The following is a 15,633-nucleotide window of genomic DNA, read 5'->3' as shown; positions in this document are numbered from 1 at the left end:
TCATTGCTTCAGACAATGAGGGCACATTATTTTTTAATTTTTTCATATGACAGAGAAGCGTTGGTACTGTTATCAAAACTAGAGCTGCAAGAATTAATTGATTGTCAACTTTTAAATTAATCAACTATTTTGATAATCAATTAGTAGGTTTGAGTAATTTTTATAAGACAAAAGTAAATATTCTCTGATTCCAGCTTATTAAATGTGAATATGTTCTAGTTTCTTCTCTCCTCTGTGACTGTAAACTGAATATCTGAGTTATGGACAAAACAAGACATTTGAGGACATCATCTTGGGCGTTTGGGAAACACTGATCCACATTTTTCACAATTTTCTGACATTTCATAGACCAAACAGCTAATCAATTAATCGAGAAAATAATCAAAAGATTAATTGACTTTGAAAATAATTGTTAGTTGCACCCTAATCAAAACTATACTTTCTTTGATATTCTACTTTCAGTAACAATTTTAACAAAACCCTTTGAACTCATTTAATAAAATAAGATACATTTCTCTATTATTAAATGCTGCCTAAACACGTACACGTAATTTTGCCTAATTAAATTAGGTAAAATTTTGATTTAAATAAGAAACTATCTGATCAAAGAGCGAGTAAACAAGAATAGAAATATGACCAGAAAATACAAATATTTTGGTGCTTAAAAAGAATTTAATACTCCTACACATTTTGGTCGACCAAATGTTTTGAGATTCAACACACAGCTCTACTGTATTCCTGAGCGTTATTAAAGTTATAAAAAGTTCACTTTAAAGATGACTCAAATCCACATCTTCTTTTTGTGTTAGAGCCTTTTTGGTATGTCTTCACTTCAACTAACGTTGTAAAGGTTGCAGGGCTTAAAGAAGCTTCTCAAAATTAGCGTCTGAAGGGTGAGACTTTCACACTGGGTAACCATGACTGATGCTGCGTTCCAGGTCAACCTGTAACTCGTGTTTTTCACAACCTTCTAGCCGTGAAAGTGCCCTGGAACGTCAAACCCGTAACTAACTACCCGTGAACTCGGCCCAGATCCTTGTAATCACCAGTTACAGTTTTGACATCACACACATCAACAACAAAGTCGACCCCTGTTGATGTACAACACCCTGTACCCTGTGCAGACGCCGGTGATTAACGGAGAGAAATAGAATTAAATAGACATAACTAGGCGACGTAAAGTAATTCCCCACATTGTAATCAAAACAATACACATACAATTGTGTACTACTTCAGGTTACAGTTGTGCTCATAAGTTTACATACCTATGCTTAAGTTGACTAAAAAAAGGAATATAATTTTTTTTGGGGAAATTGATCTTAATGCCTAAATTAAAAAAAAAGGAAAAATCCAACCTTTTAAGGACACCAATTTTCTCTGTAAATGAATTAGGTATTGTAAATAAATACATAAATGTTCTTCCTTAAAATGCAGGGGGCATACATATACACCCCCCCCCCCCCCCCAAGGGAACTTTATCAGGATGCATAGTATCCTGATCCATGAAATAACTGGCCTTTAATTATAAAAATCTGCCTGCCTCTATGGGATTTTAACATAGGGGGGTGTATACTTACCCTGTATTTTAAGGAAGAACGTTTTTTTGTTCACGATACATTATTCATTCACAAAGAAAATTGGTGTCCTTAAATGGTTGGATTTTTCCTTTTTTTTTTAATTCTATTTCCAAAAGATGTTTTTTTATTCCTCTTTTTAGTCAACTTAAGCATGGGTATGTAAACTTATGAGCACAACTGTATGTTTATGAAATGAAGCCCAAAATATGTTGCTGTCTAGAAATTGCTACTATCAGCTAGCGCCTAGTTAACTTCAACATCTGGTAGCCGCAAGTTAACGCTAAGACCAGCTAGGAGGGTTTGTCTTCCTGCTTTCCTGGAACGCTACCAAGTCATGGGTTGTGGCTTGAAGTCGTAACTTAAGGGTTAAGGGGGTCTGGATCGCAGCATAACTATCCCAGTCAGTCCCTCCAGTAAGACACGGTAAACAGTATAGATGCCATGTGCCCAGACCTAGTGATATACGGTATACCAAGATGCAATGCTCCACTGCCAACACTGCCTTTGATCACTATGTGTTGTTATGGCGATGACTAGTTTGGTGGGATTAAGAAGATAACATGGTGAGAAAGTACAGTGGCACTTTATTTCTTTCAAGCGAGAGCCGACACATCAGAGTCCCTGTGAACACAAGCAAACACTACACACACATTACCCGAGGAGCACAAGTAGGGGTTTGAAAAGAACATGGGAAATTGGAACAGTCTCTGTTTCTCTCCCTCCCTTCTATTACTCTCTTTACCATCCCTTTCTCTATCTCTATCTATTCTTCCGAGAAACACTCTGACTCTTGCTTCCTAAAACCACTTAAACCTGCAACAGCAAATACTTGAGATCTCTCCTAAATCTATCTCCTAATCTAATAAGTCCTGTTGGAACCAGAGCAATCTGAAAGCTTTCCAACATTCTAATTTACAGTAAAATTGTCTCTGCCATAACTTGTCCATTGTCCCGTCGGACAAGGATTGTTGGGATCAGCTTAGTTGCGGTCAATTTAATTGAACTTTGGCCGCAAGACCTAGTGTGAAGTCAGTAAATACACAGTTCTCTCCATTTAAAATGGCCTTTCTTCGCACGTGCAATGAAAAAGGTGCTGTACTATACACATGGACAGATTAAATTACAACACTTAATATACAAAATATTGAGCAAATGAAGCGTATCAGCTCCACAAACCTCTCAGTATTGCTAAGTTTACAAAATGGTGTAGTCCGGCGACATTCGCATGCTGAAGCTTGAGTGATTACTTTTACGACTCAACAGCACAACAGCACTGTTACGCTTGGGAGACGAAGAGGACATTCAAATTACAAGATACTAATAATAATAATAATAATAATAATGCCTCTTCTGAAGTGTGCATTGTTTTTTATCCTCCGTGTTTGCTACTGCGTGGAGGAGGGGTGGGGGTGTGAAGGCTTGCATTATGTTGATGACCCGATACTGTTATTATTATTACTCAGAATTCCTCATTGGGAGACAGAAACTATGCACTACAGCTTTTAAGTAAATGTTAAGTGTATTAGTTTGACCTGCAAAAACAGATTCCTTTAATATGTTGAACCTTCAATAACGGATTTCTTTGGCCACTTGGGGGCAACAAAAACAAGCTGTGAACTGTGAGCTCCCCTTTTGAGTTGAACAGTTGCTTATTTCACATTTAGCAGTTATGGAGCGTCATCATGATTCATGTTGAATCCTGTTTTTGTGCACCAGATGAATGCAAGTCAAGTATTATCTCTCTTTTAGATCTTTTTGTTTGGTCTCCACCAACTCCTGAGGGAATTATCTGTCTCTTTTAGCTGCTGAATGCGCCACTATGTTCACCAGCTATAATCCACTCCATGCAAATGAGCAGTGCGAGGCTAAGAGCTGCTATGAGAAAACATCTGAAAATTTTATTTCAAAGTTATGTGCACCACTATGAATGGAAATCACAAAAACACTGAAGTGTTTTACAATTGCTTTTTACTACCCTACCCTTCTCTGACAACAGTGTTATTTTCTTTCCATTTTAATTGGAGAAGCCAGTCTCAACTTTCCTTTTTTGTTGGGATGAAATGTATTGTGACTAGTTGAGAATATATTAATTATTCAAAACGCAGCCCTATGATATTAACTGAGTATAAAGGGTGCCCTTTGGTTTGTCTGCATTGTCAAGGCGCAGGAAACCTGGCGCATTGTGCTAAGCGCTATCATTGTAAATTAATAACATTTTTGACCTTGTAAACTGAAGAAAATGTGATTTTTTTACGAATCTGTGAAAGCAGATAAGCTCAAGACAAATTAGTTGTTACACTCTACCAACTCCATCTCTTATGTAGTACTAAACCCAATTTCTCAACAATTACTTTGCCAGGTGTGAAGATTTATGGCTTTCAATGATATTTTTAAAGATAAGAACTTAATCTGCATAATATGGTTCTAAACAAAACACTCACTATGCTGTATTTAAGACATTTTAAGATGCTAATTTAATGCCCTTTAGATTCCCTTATGGTGAGAGCTTGAAAGACAGAGACGTGTGGAAAGAAAGAGGGAAACAGGAGTGGTGATAAAATGTCTTATTGGAACCATTACACAGTGTCATGGTTACCTGGTTTTCATCACTACGCTGGGAAGCTTTCTAAGCTCCTTCCTGCTTTCTGCCAAGCTCTCTCTCTCTCTCTCTCTCTCTCTCTCTCTCTCATCCTCTCCTGTGTCCGTTACCTTATCGGTCCCATCCCTCTCTCCCTGTCAACCCCAGCTCTCCCTCTCTGTCCACCTTGCCCTTCCTCAACAGTTCTTCTCATTCAGTCCCAGTGTTTGTTGAGGAGCCAGTAAAAATGGCACCAGCAGCTGTCCAAACACTGATGGCCCCCCGCTGTGTGTGGAAGACCCCCCCCCCCACCCCCATGTTCCCAGTTGATTTCGTGCTAGCTATTATCACAACCCTGATGTTTTCCGCTACTGTCACCATGGCACCAAGGAATGGCCAGGGACAGACAAGCAACGGAATACGTGGAGAAATGAAAAAGCAAAGCTGGGAAAGAACTCGAAGATAAGAGAAGAGAGCAGAGATGAAAGTGACACTGAATAGATGAGGGGCATGAAGGATAAAATGACAAGAATGGCGTGATGGAGCACAGAAATAACGGAGATGAGGATGTGTAATATTAGTCAGCTTGCTCAAGTGACGTTACGCTTGATACAGGAGCTTGAGAGGAGCTTTTTAGACATGCATTCAAGAAGATGGAGCACTTTACTGTCCAGTTCTTTTTTTTAAACTACATTGCAAGACTTTTTTTTGTTATGGTTTCTTTGTTTGTAATGTTTTAGGCATTTTAGCCTTTAATAGACAGGACAGCTGTAGACAGGTGAGCTACCCAGACCCCTGAACCATTTGTCAGGACCGCTATGGAAAGGGTTGTTTCTAGTTAGTGTCTAGTGTCTAGTTTTTGTGTAACTTCACCAGTCTCTGACTCACTAACTCACTCACTCAGGGACAGACCTTCCACTGCTTTGCTCAGATCCAGCCAAAAAGTAAGAAAGATTTTTTGGGGTTACCAATACAAATATGTTCTCACATGAGGCCCTTCGTGTTTGTCCTTCCATTGATCCCCCCCCATCCTCTCCTGAGCAGTTACACAAGCATATTTATGATCAAAAGCACATTCACATACTGTTTCTCCACACTTACATTTTCCGGCTCTGAAAAATACACCTCCAGTATATGTATAACATATTGCTGCAGTATATCAGACACAGGCTAATTTCAGTGACATTTCTGCCATGTCAGGAATTTGTGTTTAGGTCAATTATGGTTTTCTTCTAGGGTTAGACAATGATTTATATGTATTAATTCCAACTGTATTGTTCCTTTTATGATCAGTTCAATGTATAAGCCTTAATTGACCCAGCTCTTGCACATATTGCTTGCCTTCTGGTAATCCTTCTTACCAGCATGTGCCCCTGGTGAAGGCTTCAAGCCTTAAAATACTGGCTTGAAACCTGGCTTGTTTGACCATCAGGACTGATCCAGATCTCATTTCAAAGCTCCCCTCTGCCTCAGACTACCAATAGAGTGCAGTTACACAACTGTTGCAAAGGTGGTTTTAGGCCAGGGACGTCAGCTGCCCTATTAGCCCTCGCTGAGCTCAGTGGAGAGATGGGAAATGACTGTTTAGGAGCTTAATGGCTACCTGTAAGCCTAAGCTGACTTGCAGTGCAACTGGAACTCTCAGCCTCCATTTTGGTCTGGCGTTTTAATCATGATCTTTTTAGTGGCAAACATTTTTTTATTGTGCCACCCTCACCGCTTTAGAAAGCTCAATATAAAGGAAGAAACAAGACTGCAACAAGGGGTGGCAGGACCATGCCATTATAAAATGTCAATTACCAGTAAATCCCTGTGAGGCAGAATGTAATGTGACGTGCACTGTATATGTCAAATTACACAATACATACAGTATATACACAATACATGTGGATGATGTTTGCATCTAGAGTTCATGGCCAGAGGATGAATTAATATTTGGAATGGTAAAATTAAAACAAAACAATGTTACTGAAATGTGCAAAACTGATGTGAATTAGAGCAGATAGGCAGTACACCGTCATCAGCCCCCAGCACTAAGCCCCAAAAACTGAAACTGTACAAAAACTACAAACATGCTTCCTTTAAAGTGCACCATCTTGTTTATGTATGTATCGACGGGATGCATCATCCTCTTCCTTCACCCTCCACTGTCCTAAGAATACGGTGTGTTTATTAGAGTGTGTGTCATCTGGTATGAGTGTGCATGACGGTGATGTGTCAGCCGCTCCTTCATATGTAATTCGTGTCATTGCTGCTGTCCTGGTGTGACTGCAGGAGCTTAAGGCAACAGCTGTTCTCTGCTCCGAATGCAGCGGCTGCATCACATTTCTGTCTCTCTCTGACCCATCTCGAACACTTTTTTAGTTTATTTTTTAAGATTATTTTTTGGGCATTTTAGGCCTTTACTTTTATAAGACAGGTGAAGACATGAAAGGGGAGAGAGAGGGGGGGATTGACATGCAGCGAGGGCCACAAGTCGGAGTTGAACTGCATCAAGGAGTACACCTTGCAGCAATGAGATCTCCCACCACGGGACGCCAACTCTGACAGTCAATACTCGCGGTGGCCGGCGTCTGATTTCATGCGTGTAAAGGGTGTGCGCATGCAAGCAATTATGTTGTCAAGGAGGTTTAATAAGAACGGCACACACTGCTACACATAACGTGCAGTCAGTCAACACTCGGTGTAGCAGAGCCTTTACAGTTAATCAACAATAAAACCGGTACTATCGTCAGTACGGATTATCCTGTAGGTAGGGATGAGGTCTTACCAGCAGAGGCATGGCCAGGTCCGCAAAGTAAACAAAGGCTGCCCCGAGTGTGAATCCCACGGCAACAGGCAAGAAAGCAAACGAGCCGTACTTCCCGGAATCTTCCGCCATGTCGATCGCCGGTGCCAGCAACGACCAATAGGAAGCAGCCAGCATTACCTGAGAGAGGCGAGGAAAGGGAGAAAAAGGGGACATGAAAAAAGAACTAGTATCATATCAGCAGAGCCTTGTACGAACACAGAAATATAGCAATCTCATATGACTAATTATCATTATTAGGGGTGGGAATCACGCCTCCCGATTCAATATCATCAAGACACTTATGCCATGATACAATATTATTGCGATTTAAAATATATTCTGCGATATATTGCAATTTATAACCTTTTTTTCCAACTTCTAATTTTTCCCAATTTTAAATCATGCCCCAAAAAAGAAACGTCAACATCGGTTTTATCTAAAAAGAAACATTTCTCCGTTTGTTCATATCATTTAAATTTTACTGTTGCAAAATGGGATTGTCAAGCAGACCAACTGACCAACACATATGTAATAAAAGATCCATACATGGTGTCTGTGTATCGATACAGTATTGCCGCGGGAAATATCACGATACTATGCTGTATTGATTTCCCCCCCCCGACCCCTAATCATTATGCACAAGGAAATGTTAATTGTTGACAAGTCTCTTCAAAAATAAAATACTGCACCAATGTGAGCCAATGTGAAAGTGACGTTTTCTTGTTTTTAAATACCTCGTCCATTGGGCCTGAGGCAGGAACCACTGGTATGAACACATTTGCTCTTACGTTGCACCTTTAACTGATTTGATTTGTTTTTTTAATGTATACTCTCACAAACACAATTGACGTGTAGTCATAGATCTGTCATAAAAGTCAGGTACAGATGGGCCACCTGTCACCACAGAGAAAAAAAGAACTAGTTTGACTTACAAATTATAAACCCATAATTTAAATTTTAAGTTGAAATATGATAATGAAACCCAGAAATTAAATAGGTATGTATATATAATAAGTATAACACATACATAAAGCACTTTAAATAAAAACAAAGACAGAAAAGAACATACAAAATACAACAATGCAACTACATGTTGGTGTTTTTTGTCTTGTTTTCTCATCTTAATGTTGTCCAAAATGCCTTGTGATAAAACAAAAACAATTAACCTATTCTATTTTGAGTTCAGCTCCTCTCATAGCTGCCTCCTGAAACAGTATTAGGCCTGGAAATGCATAACACGAGTGGGTGTTCAGCCCTGCCAATCAAAAGTAATGGAGGCCTATTGTTGGGCTGCAGTGAGCTCCGGATCTCCAAAGAAATGTACCGCTAGCATCAAATCTGGTCCGCTCTGCTAGTCAGACAAAGTGTAACATTGCAAAAGTTGAACGCTGGCAGCTGAAAACGTATGATTTATGAAAAACCTGACCGTTTAATTCAAGTCTTATCCATGTTGAATTGCCTGTCAGCAATCAAATCCACACTATGATTGCAGAGGACAAATGATCCCATTGTCTTTTCCATCTACGATAGAACCTGTCTTGATGCTGCCAAACAGAGTTTCTCAGTCATTTGGCCCAGCGAGGGTTCATGCTTCTTTAATGTTAGCGATCATAAAACAATCTACACTCACTTTCACAGTTTTTATGATGTGAATGTACCTGTTCTCATAGTATCGGCTTTCTGACTTAATGCCCAGCTGGCTGCACAAGGCAATACGCAAGGAGAGGGAACAGAGCTATTCAGGTAGAAGCAGAAAGTTAGATTCAAAAGACACAATGCATGGAATATATATATATATATATTATATTATTCTGTAACTATATATTTTGCAATGTATTGAAGAGAAATAAGTAGTGTACAAAAACATTTGAGGTTTTTTACGGTGGTGTTGTGCTGGCTCTCCTATTGAGAAGTGTCTCTAATGATTTGCAGCTGGCGCACACACCTTCCTCCATCTCAACAACACGTTGGCAGAGTCAAATAAGCTGAATGGTTGCTCCGATCTTCTGTAGTGAGGCAGATTGGAAGGATTTGGGGAAAAAAAAAAAATATGTTCTTGTTTACAAGAATTCTTTACAAGAATAAAAAAAACACCCGTAAATGTTGGTTTACACGCAGCCTGCAGCAACAGGTTTTGGTCTTGTACCATGCTTGGACATGCTCCCACATCCGGGTTTTCACACCAACCAATCAGTACATCAACTGATTTTTCTAATTGGCAAACTATTTACCATAAAGGAAGGAAGGTGTTGCCTTTGGTTTTAACCCTTGTGTTGTCTTCCCGTTAACCATGAACTTGTCCTTTTTTGTGCTTTTCCGATTTGTTTGTCCCTTTTTCCAGCTTTCTGTACTTTTTTAAAAAACTTGAGCTGGTTTAATAACAGGTTTTACACTTATTCTTGGAATGCATTGCAACAAGCCTCATTTGAATCAAATTATATATAGGTTTTTAGTTTTAAAAAAAAAGGCAGAAATTATGAATTATTTAGACTAATAGTTAAGATCAGAGGATGTGTGGATCTCAGATGGGTAGATGTCAAAGTTTAGTCCCCATACTGTTTTGAAACCATAAAAAAAAAAGAACTCAAATGCTATAAGATTAAATGAGACACCCCAAAATTCAGTTAAAGTAATAATTAATTTTGCCAGAAGAATGTTGTATAGAATCATCCATGTTATTTTTGGGCAATTTGGTTGAAAGAAATCCATATTTCTGATAGAAAAAGGGGTCAATTTGACCCAAGGACAACACAAGGGTTAATTCAATTTTAACATATTCTTCAAAACACACTGCTGGACAATGATTTAATGGGAACACTGGCCTTCTTATTATCATAGAATGAGCAGCCTGGTTAATAATTGCAAAGCTGGTTTCCATTCCATGTTCTTCCACTTCACTTAGTTCCCAATTAGAACAGGTAGTTTCCTCCAAGCAATCTGGTCAACCCCAGCCACTGGTTCCATCCATTCTGATAATTCCCTTAAAGTAGCATGCTTTAGTTGCTATACATGCTTCTGTGTTAACTTGAAAACTTGTTAGAGAATGTTCTCACTTTCTGAAATCTGACTCATACCTAGCCGCACTAGCACTTAACCCATAATCCCAGCAACTCCCAACACTCTTGAGGGGATTTCTTTAGGGGATTATTTTTTATCTTTCTCACCAGCCCTCTCCATAGTAAATGTCCATCGTCTACCAATCAAGGGTGCAGTTCTGCAATCCGGACAATATCACGTACTTCTGTGCAAATTGAGTCAAGGAGGGGAGCTGTCTACATGCTATTCAGATCTGGATACCATATCCAGAGCGCAAATAAGGCTTGCAGAGGGACACACTGCAATTACAGCTGCCAAACCCCAAAGGTAAACAAAATGTAAATGCACAAACATAACTTTGTACGTGTGTTTTCTATGAGAATTCATCCATTTGGTCTCTTACAGGATTGATCCACCAACTAAAATTCCAGGATTACTATCTCTACTATTTAAAAACGGGACAAGCTTAACTATAGAAAATGATCCAAGATCAATTTTGACATCAAGCCTTCTCCGGCATGCAGTATTTTCAGAAACAAAAATGAATCTGATTTCCAAGACCTTGTCACTCAATCTTTCAAGATGGTATCATGGACCAAATATATGCATGTAATGCAATGCATGTAACCAAAGAGCTACAAAATGGTGGTCTGTCTATCACCAGACCAAGCCAAGCTCAACAGATTTGAGATCGAGCGTTGGTCTGGGGAGTCTAATCTGTATTTCCTCTGCACAAGTGGTGTGACCAACAGGCGTTGTTCAAATGACTCTGTACGCAATTGGATAGTCCTTCAACCAACCAGACCAACGATCTGGGTGACGTAGAAGCGACAGCAGCATCAACTGCCTTTTTGAGGCGTTGGGTGGCCACTCTTGTGTTGAATGTAAACAAGAAGCTGCTTGGTTGCTTCTCTATCGCCATCGTGTTGAACCCGCCAATAACGCACCAGGTAGCTAAGCCAGTTTGTGATTGGTTCTCGCAAAATTGTGAAATGAAGCAGGAGAAGGAGAATCAAACGTGCAGGTTTCTCAGGCAAATTCTCAGTGACAGACTATTATATGATAGTCTAAAGCACATCAAATCCCAAAATCCTATATAACAACCTGTAGAACATATAGTGGCATGGCCCTGACGACAGCAATATTGGTCTATCAGCTAATTGGTCCACCATTTGCACAGCAAATCCCACTCACAACCCTGGTGTAGATGCTAGCGGTTCAACAAAACAAAAACTATTGGAATTAAAAGAAATGTAATCATTTCACAAGAAAATGTTAGATGTAAGATTCATTGAATTTCGTTACCTGTACCTGATTTATGCTCACAAAATAAATACTTGTACCAATTGGGACAGGAAAAGTGAGCTCAGAAGCCTCTCAATGTAGCTCCTAACAAAGAAGTCCCAAAGGAATGGATTGTGTTGATGTTTGAAGTAGAAAAAGAGTATGTTTCATCACTCAAATGGTTTGAATATTACATTCAAAGGCTGAAAGCAGCAATAGTCAATTTCACACGCTGACAGCTCCAAATGGCAGTGAGGGAAAACAGTTTGAAGTTTTGAACTTTACTACTCAAAAATTCTATAACAGCATGACATCAGTTAACCACACACAGAACACTCATATGAACTCTGCGGATCTGTGATGGAAGAGGGGAAAGAGAGACAAGGAATCTATTCTGAGCCCAAGACAAAAAGACTCTTTTAAAGGGAGGGGTATAGATGCTTATCTCTGAGGACTTCAACATCAATAAATGGAGAGTACTGAATATGATGGACAGACTGTCAGATTGAAAAACGGCCGGCCTCATTTAATCCTGGCACCTGGCCTGAGAAATCATTCAAAATTACCAGCATCCAAACTAAAGGTTTGACCACGGGAGGGCTACCAACTTGGCTGCAAATATCGGCAAGCAAGATGTTGAAAAAGTCAAGCTTCTGGAATCAGTTTAAAACTTGCATTGATGACAACCAAAAGGTTGGGTGTGAGATATGCCGAAATAAACTGGTATATCACAAATCTACAAACAAGTTTGGAAAATGAATTAAAAACAGCTCCGCCTTAATAAAGTCTGATTGCCAGGCTTTAAAGTACACTTTTCTAATCTGTTTTCATCATTCAAACGTGTTGTGATGATCCGAAAATTGATCTGATCGGTGACTCAAAACCAGGGTCCCATCCGAACTGTGAGTTTTGGGATCCATTGCACCTCTAGTGATTATCCAACTGACTCTGTTTTCGGTTAACCCTCATGTTTTCAGTTCACAAAAAATAGGCCATCGAAAAAAAGAGGTGAAAATGTCAACATTTAAAATATTTAAAAAAAACTTTGGAAAAAAAACATCAAGAAAAGCACCCACAAAATTGAAAAAGTGACAACATTGTTGGAAAAAGCGGTAATAATCTGACCAAAAGGTGTTTTTTTTCCATAGTTGACGGGAAGACAACACAAGGGTTAACGTCTCTCAGTAGCTGCAGAGTGCATAGCCACTGGCTAACCTGACAGACAGCAGAAGTGAACTAAACATAAGTTAAAGTTAACTAAACTAAATCCTCGCTCGGCCCGCCCTATGAAGCTCGGAAGCCCAAACAGTAATATTTGGGACAGCCCTAGCAATATTCTTTCTTACTCTTTTTCCGTTCCCCTATCATCAAAGTACTTTTGATTCCTTTCTCTAATTTGCATTTTCAACAGCCAAACCCCAGGCCCATTTCACAATCTCCTGTCTCCCTCATTAAGTATTGCTCATTAAGTCTCAAATCAACAGTCTCTGGGTTATTGAAACACCAGCACCCAATTACGACTTTGTTATTTCACTTGGGGCCAAATGCTAAGCTTTTTGCTAGTTTTAGATGCAGATATGGAGCATTGTGCCCAAGAAATATCGCCGTTAGCATATGAACATCTGAACAGAGTGTTATGGGGGAAAATGGAAATGAGTGTAGTCATCATTATTGCCATTTTTACTCTATTCCAATTGTGTCCGTCAAGTTCTTATTAGCTTTGAGCTTAGTGCATGTGCACGGGTAGCTCCAGCGATGAATAATATATCAGACAGGACAAACAGCTAAACACAGGATCCTCCTCAGGCTTGGATTTGTGTTGAACTGTACATTTACAAAATATACAATTGGGATGAGAGAAGAGTCATGGAGGAAGAATTTAACTTTTTTGGCCACACTAGCAGCCTAACTATTTGTGGTCCAGACTGAATTATTTAGAGAGTCGTCCACACAGCCTCTAGTGTGGCTTTATATTCTCTGGTCCTGTCCATAAATAAATAACTCAAATAGATAAAAAAAAATACTAAGAAAAAAGTAAATGACACAAAACAGCAGCTACAGAACTTTGCACAAAGTTGTAAGCAATTAAAAGTAATATGTTACTAATGAACCTAAGTGTAATCACAGAAATAGTATAAGAATAAATGCTTTATTAAACTAAGTCCATCCATCCTAACTGTGACACAAGCTTTTAGTAGGTGATGTATGTCACTGGGTTCCTACTTCCTTCTTTGTTGACAGCCCCAAATGGCAGAGGTGGACAATAGCAGAAAGGGATTTGAAATACTCTTTGTGCCCATATTGTGCCCATAAGTGCCCATATTATGCTCATTTTCAGGTTCATGATTGTATTTTCATGTCATACCAGAATAGTTTTACATTGTTTCATTTTCAAAAAACACCATATTTTTGTAGTACCGCTCATTGCTGCAGATCCTGTTTTCACCCTGTGTGTTTGGGTCTCTGTTGTAGCTACAGACTGAGACATCTCACTTCTATACTATCTTTGTTGGGAGTTGCACATGCTCAGTAGCTCGGTAAGATCACATCAGCTAGATAACTGTTTGTCCAACTTTGGTCAGTCCAAGTCAGGATTAGCTGGGAGACTTCTTCTAGACCAGGGCCACTTGTGGAATACCTACAGAACAGGTATGCTACGATTAGCCACCTCGTCTCGGCTAGTGACGTAGAAAGCCGTGCAGATGTTGAACAGCTCACCCGGAGACTGAAGACAGAGGACATTCAGAAACCGATCTCACTCAAAACACCATGGGTGTTTTTTTATAAGTTTGTATGCGTGTGGAAGCACCAAAGACACAAAATAACACACCAAATACTAGAAAAAGTGTTTGTTTTTTTCATAATATGGGCAATTTAAGATTTCCATTGTCACATTGGGGTCAGTTTATTCAGAATTATACTGATAGAAATATTAGCAGGACCTTTTCTAATATATGGTCCGCAACAAAGACTTAGTAATTTTTCCATGTTATTATAATTGTCCAAGATGGACAGGAAGACAGACATCACAAAGAGTTTTAATAAAACTGCTTTCGAAAATACCCCAAAATGCTCTCATCATTAAAAGGGAACTATGGAGGTTTTTTTTTTAGCTTTATTCACCTTAACTAAACATTTTTCGAGTTGAATGAAGGTAGCAAAATAAGCAGAAAGCTAGGACACAAGTAAACACAGGAGCTGCCAAATATCTATTCCGAAGATGTAGGGTGAGCTCTATAGAGAAACCAAAAGCAAAGAAATGGCCAAAACTGCAGGGTTGATCTGATTTCATAATTCTTGAGGGAACTCATCAAGATGCATGTCAGTGATTATAATCAGTGATTATAACCCTGCAGGGTTCGGAGGTTTAATGTGAGCAATGACCAGCAATATTATCAACCCCCAGAGTCATTTTATGGTGTCACAACTGTGTAGTTTTACATACAGTGGTGATTACATGTGATGCACATGGTCCCTGTGTTCTAAGAAGGCTACTACAGACTCTATAGGCTACCTGTTGTGCCTGCTATTATAGAAGAGACCAATACAAATTGGACTGATTTATGTGTTTGCCGTGACAAGAGAAACCACTTCTGCAGATAGCCGATAAGCAGATGCCATGTAATCAATTGCCATAAACCCTATTTCTATTTAATTCCACAGTCACACAGTGTGAAACTTCATCAGTGATTCCTTCACATCTGTGGCAGGAAAAACTCTCATCATGAAACAGGGAGAACTCTACATTCAAATCCAGGTCAGTTTTGAATAAAATAAAAGAGACATCCGAGACGATAACAGGACAAAGAATCTGTCGCCACGCTAGCAGCTCTGCGAGGCTGAACTTGGGCACAGTGCAGTGATTAGAGCTAAATGCCAATGGCAATTTTAACATGCTGAGGTTTAGCAGGTTTGATATTTATCATGTTCATCATCTTAGCTTAGCACATTAGCATGCTAACATTTGCTAATTAGCACTAAATAAAAAAGAACAGCTGAGGCGGATAGGAATGTAGTTTGAAACTAAATTTATTTCTAAGTTGTCAATACCAAATAAGGGTGTTTGAGGTTTTGCTGCTAGACAAATATCCTGCAAACGGTTATATTTGAGACTTGTTCGAGGATTAATCCCACATATAGTCAATGGATTTTCTTGCGTCAGTTCAAAATGGAAAGTTTGAACTGAAGTTTTTCTACAATTGCAAGAATACATTCCTATCAGAAAGAGCTACCTATGTCTGTGCTTATATTACAGTATATCATCATGGGGGTATTTAGAATGATTTGCAGCCATTGTAAAGTACATTACATTCAAAGTACACTTGTCTTGCATTGTCCTTAAAGGACACTGCAGTGCTGGGAGATCG

General features: G+C 39.2%; 1 protein-coding gene across 1 annotated transcript in view; it reads right to left on the bottom strand.

Moving 5' to 3' along the window:
• Window positions 1-6,871: 6,871 nt before the first annotated feature.
• The window catches only part of slc39a11 (solute carrier family 39, member 11), a 28,563-nt gene continuing 19,801 nt past the window's right edge, over window positions 6,872-15,633 (bottom strand). Inside the window, exon 4 of the mRNA XM_032502198.1 lies at window positions 6,872-7,084. Within this exon, the coding sequence (XP_032358089.1) occupies window positions 6,887-7,084 (198 nt within the window). The 3' untranslated portion in view covers window positions 6,872-6,886. The remainder of the gene's footprint in view (window positions 7,085-15,633) is intronic.

The sequence above is a fragment of the Etheostoma spectabile genome, chromosome 21, assembly GCF_008692095.1.
Source record: "Etheostoma spectabile isolate EspeVRDwgs_2016 chromosome 21, UIUC_Espe_1.0, whole genome shotgun sequence".
Lineage (NCBI taxonomy): Eukaryota > Metazoa > Chordata > Actinopteri > Perciformes > Percidae > Etheostoma > Etheostoma spectabile.
The sequence above is the reverse complement of the archived record's forward strand: the minus strand, read 5'-3'. Positions and strand labels throughout refer to the sequence as shown.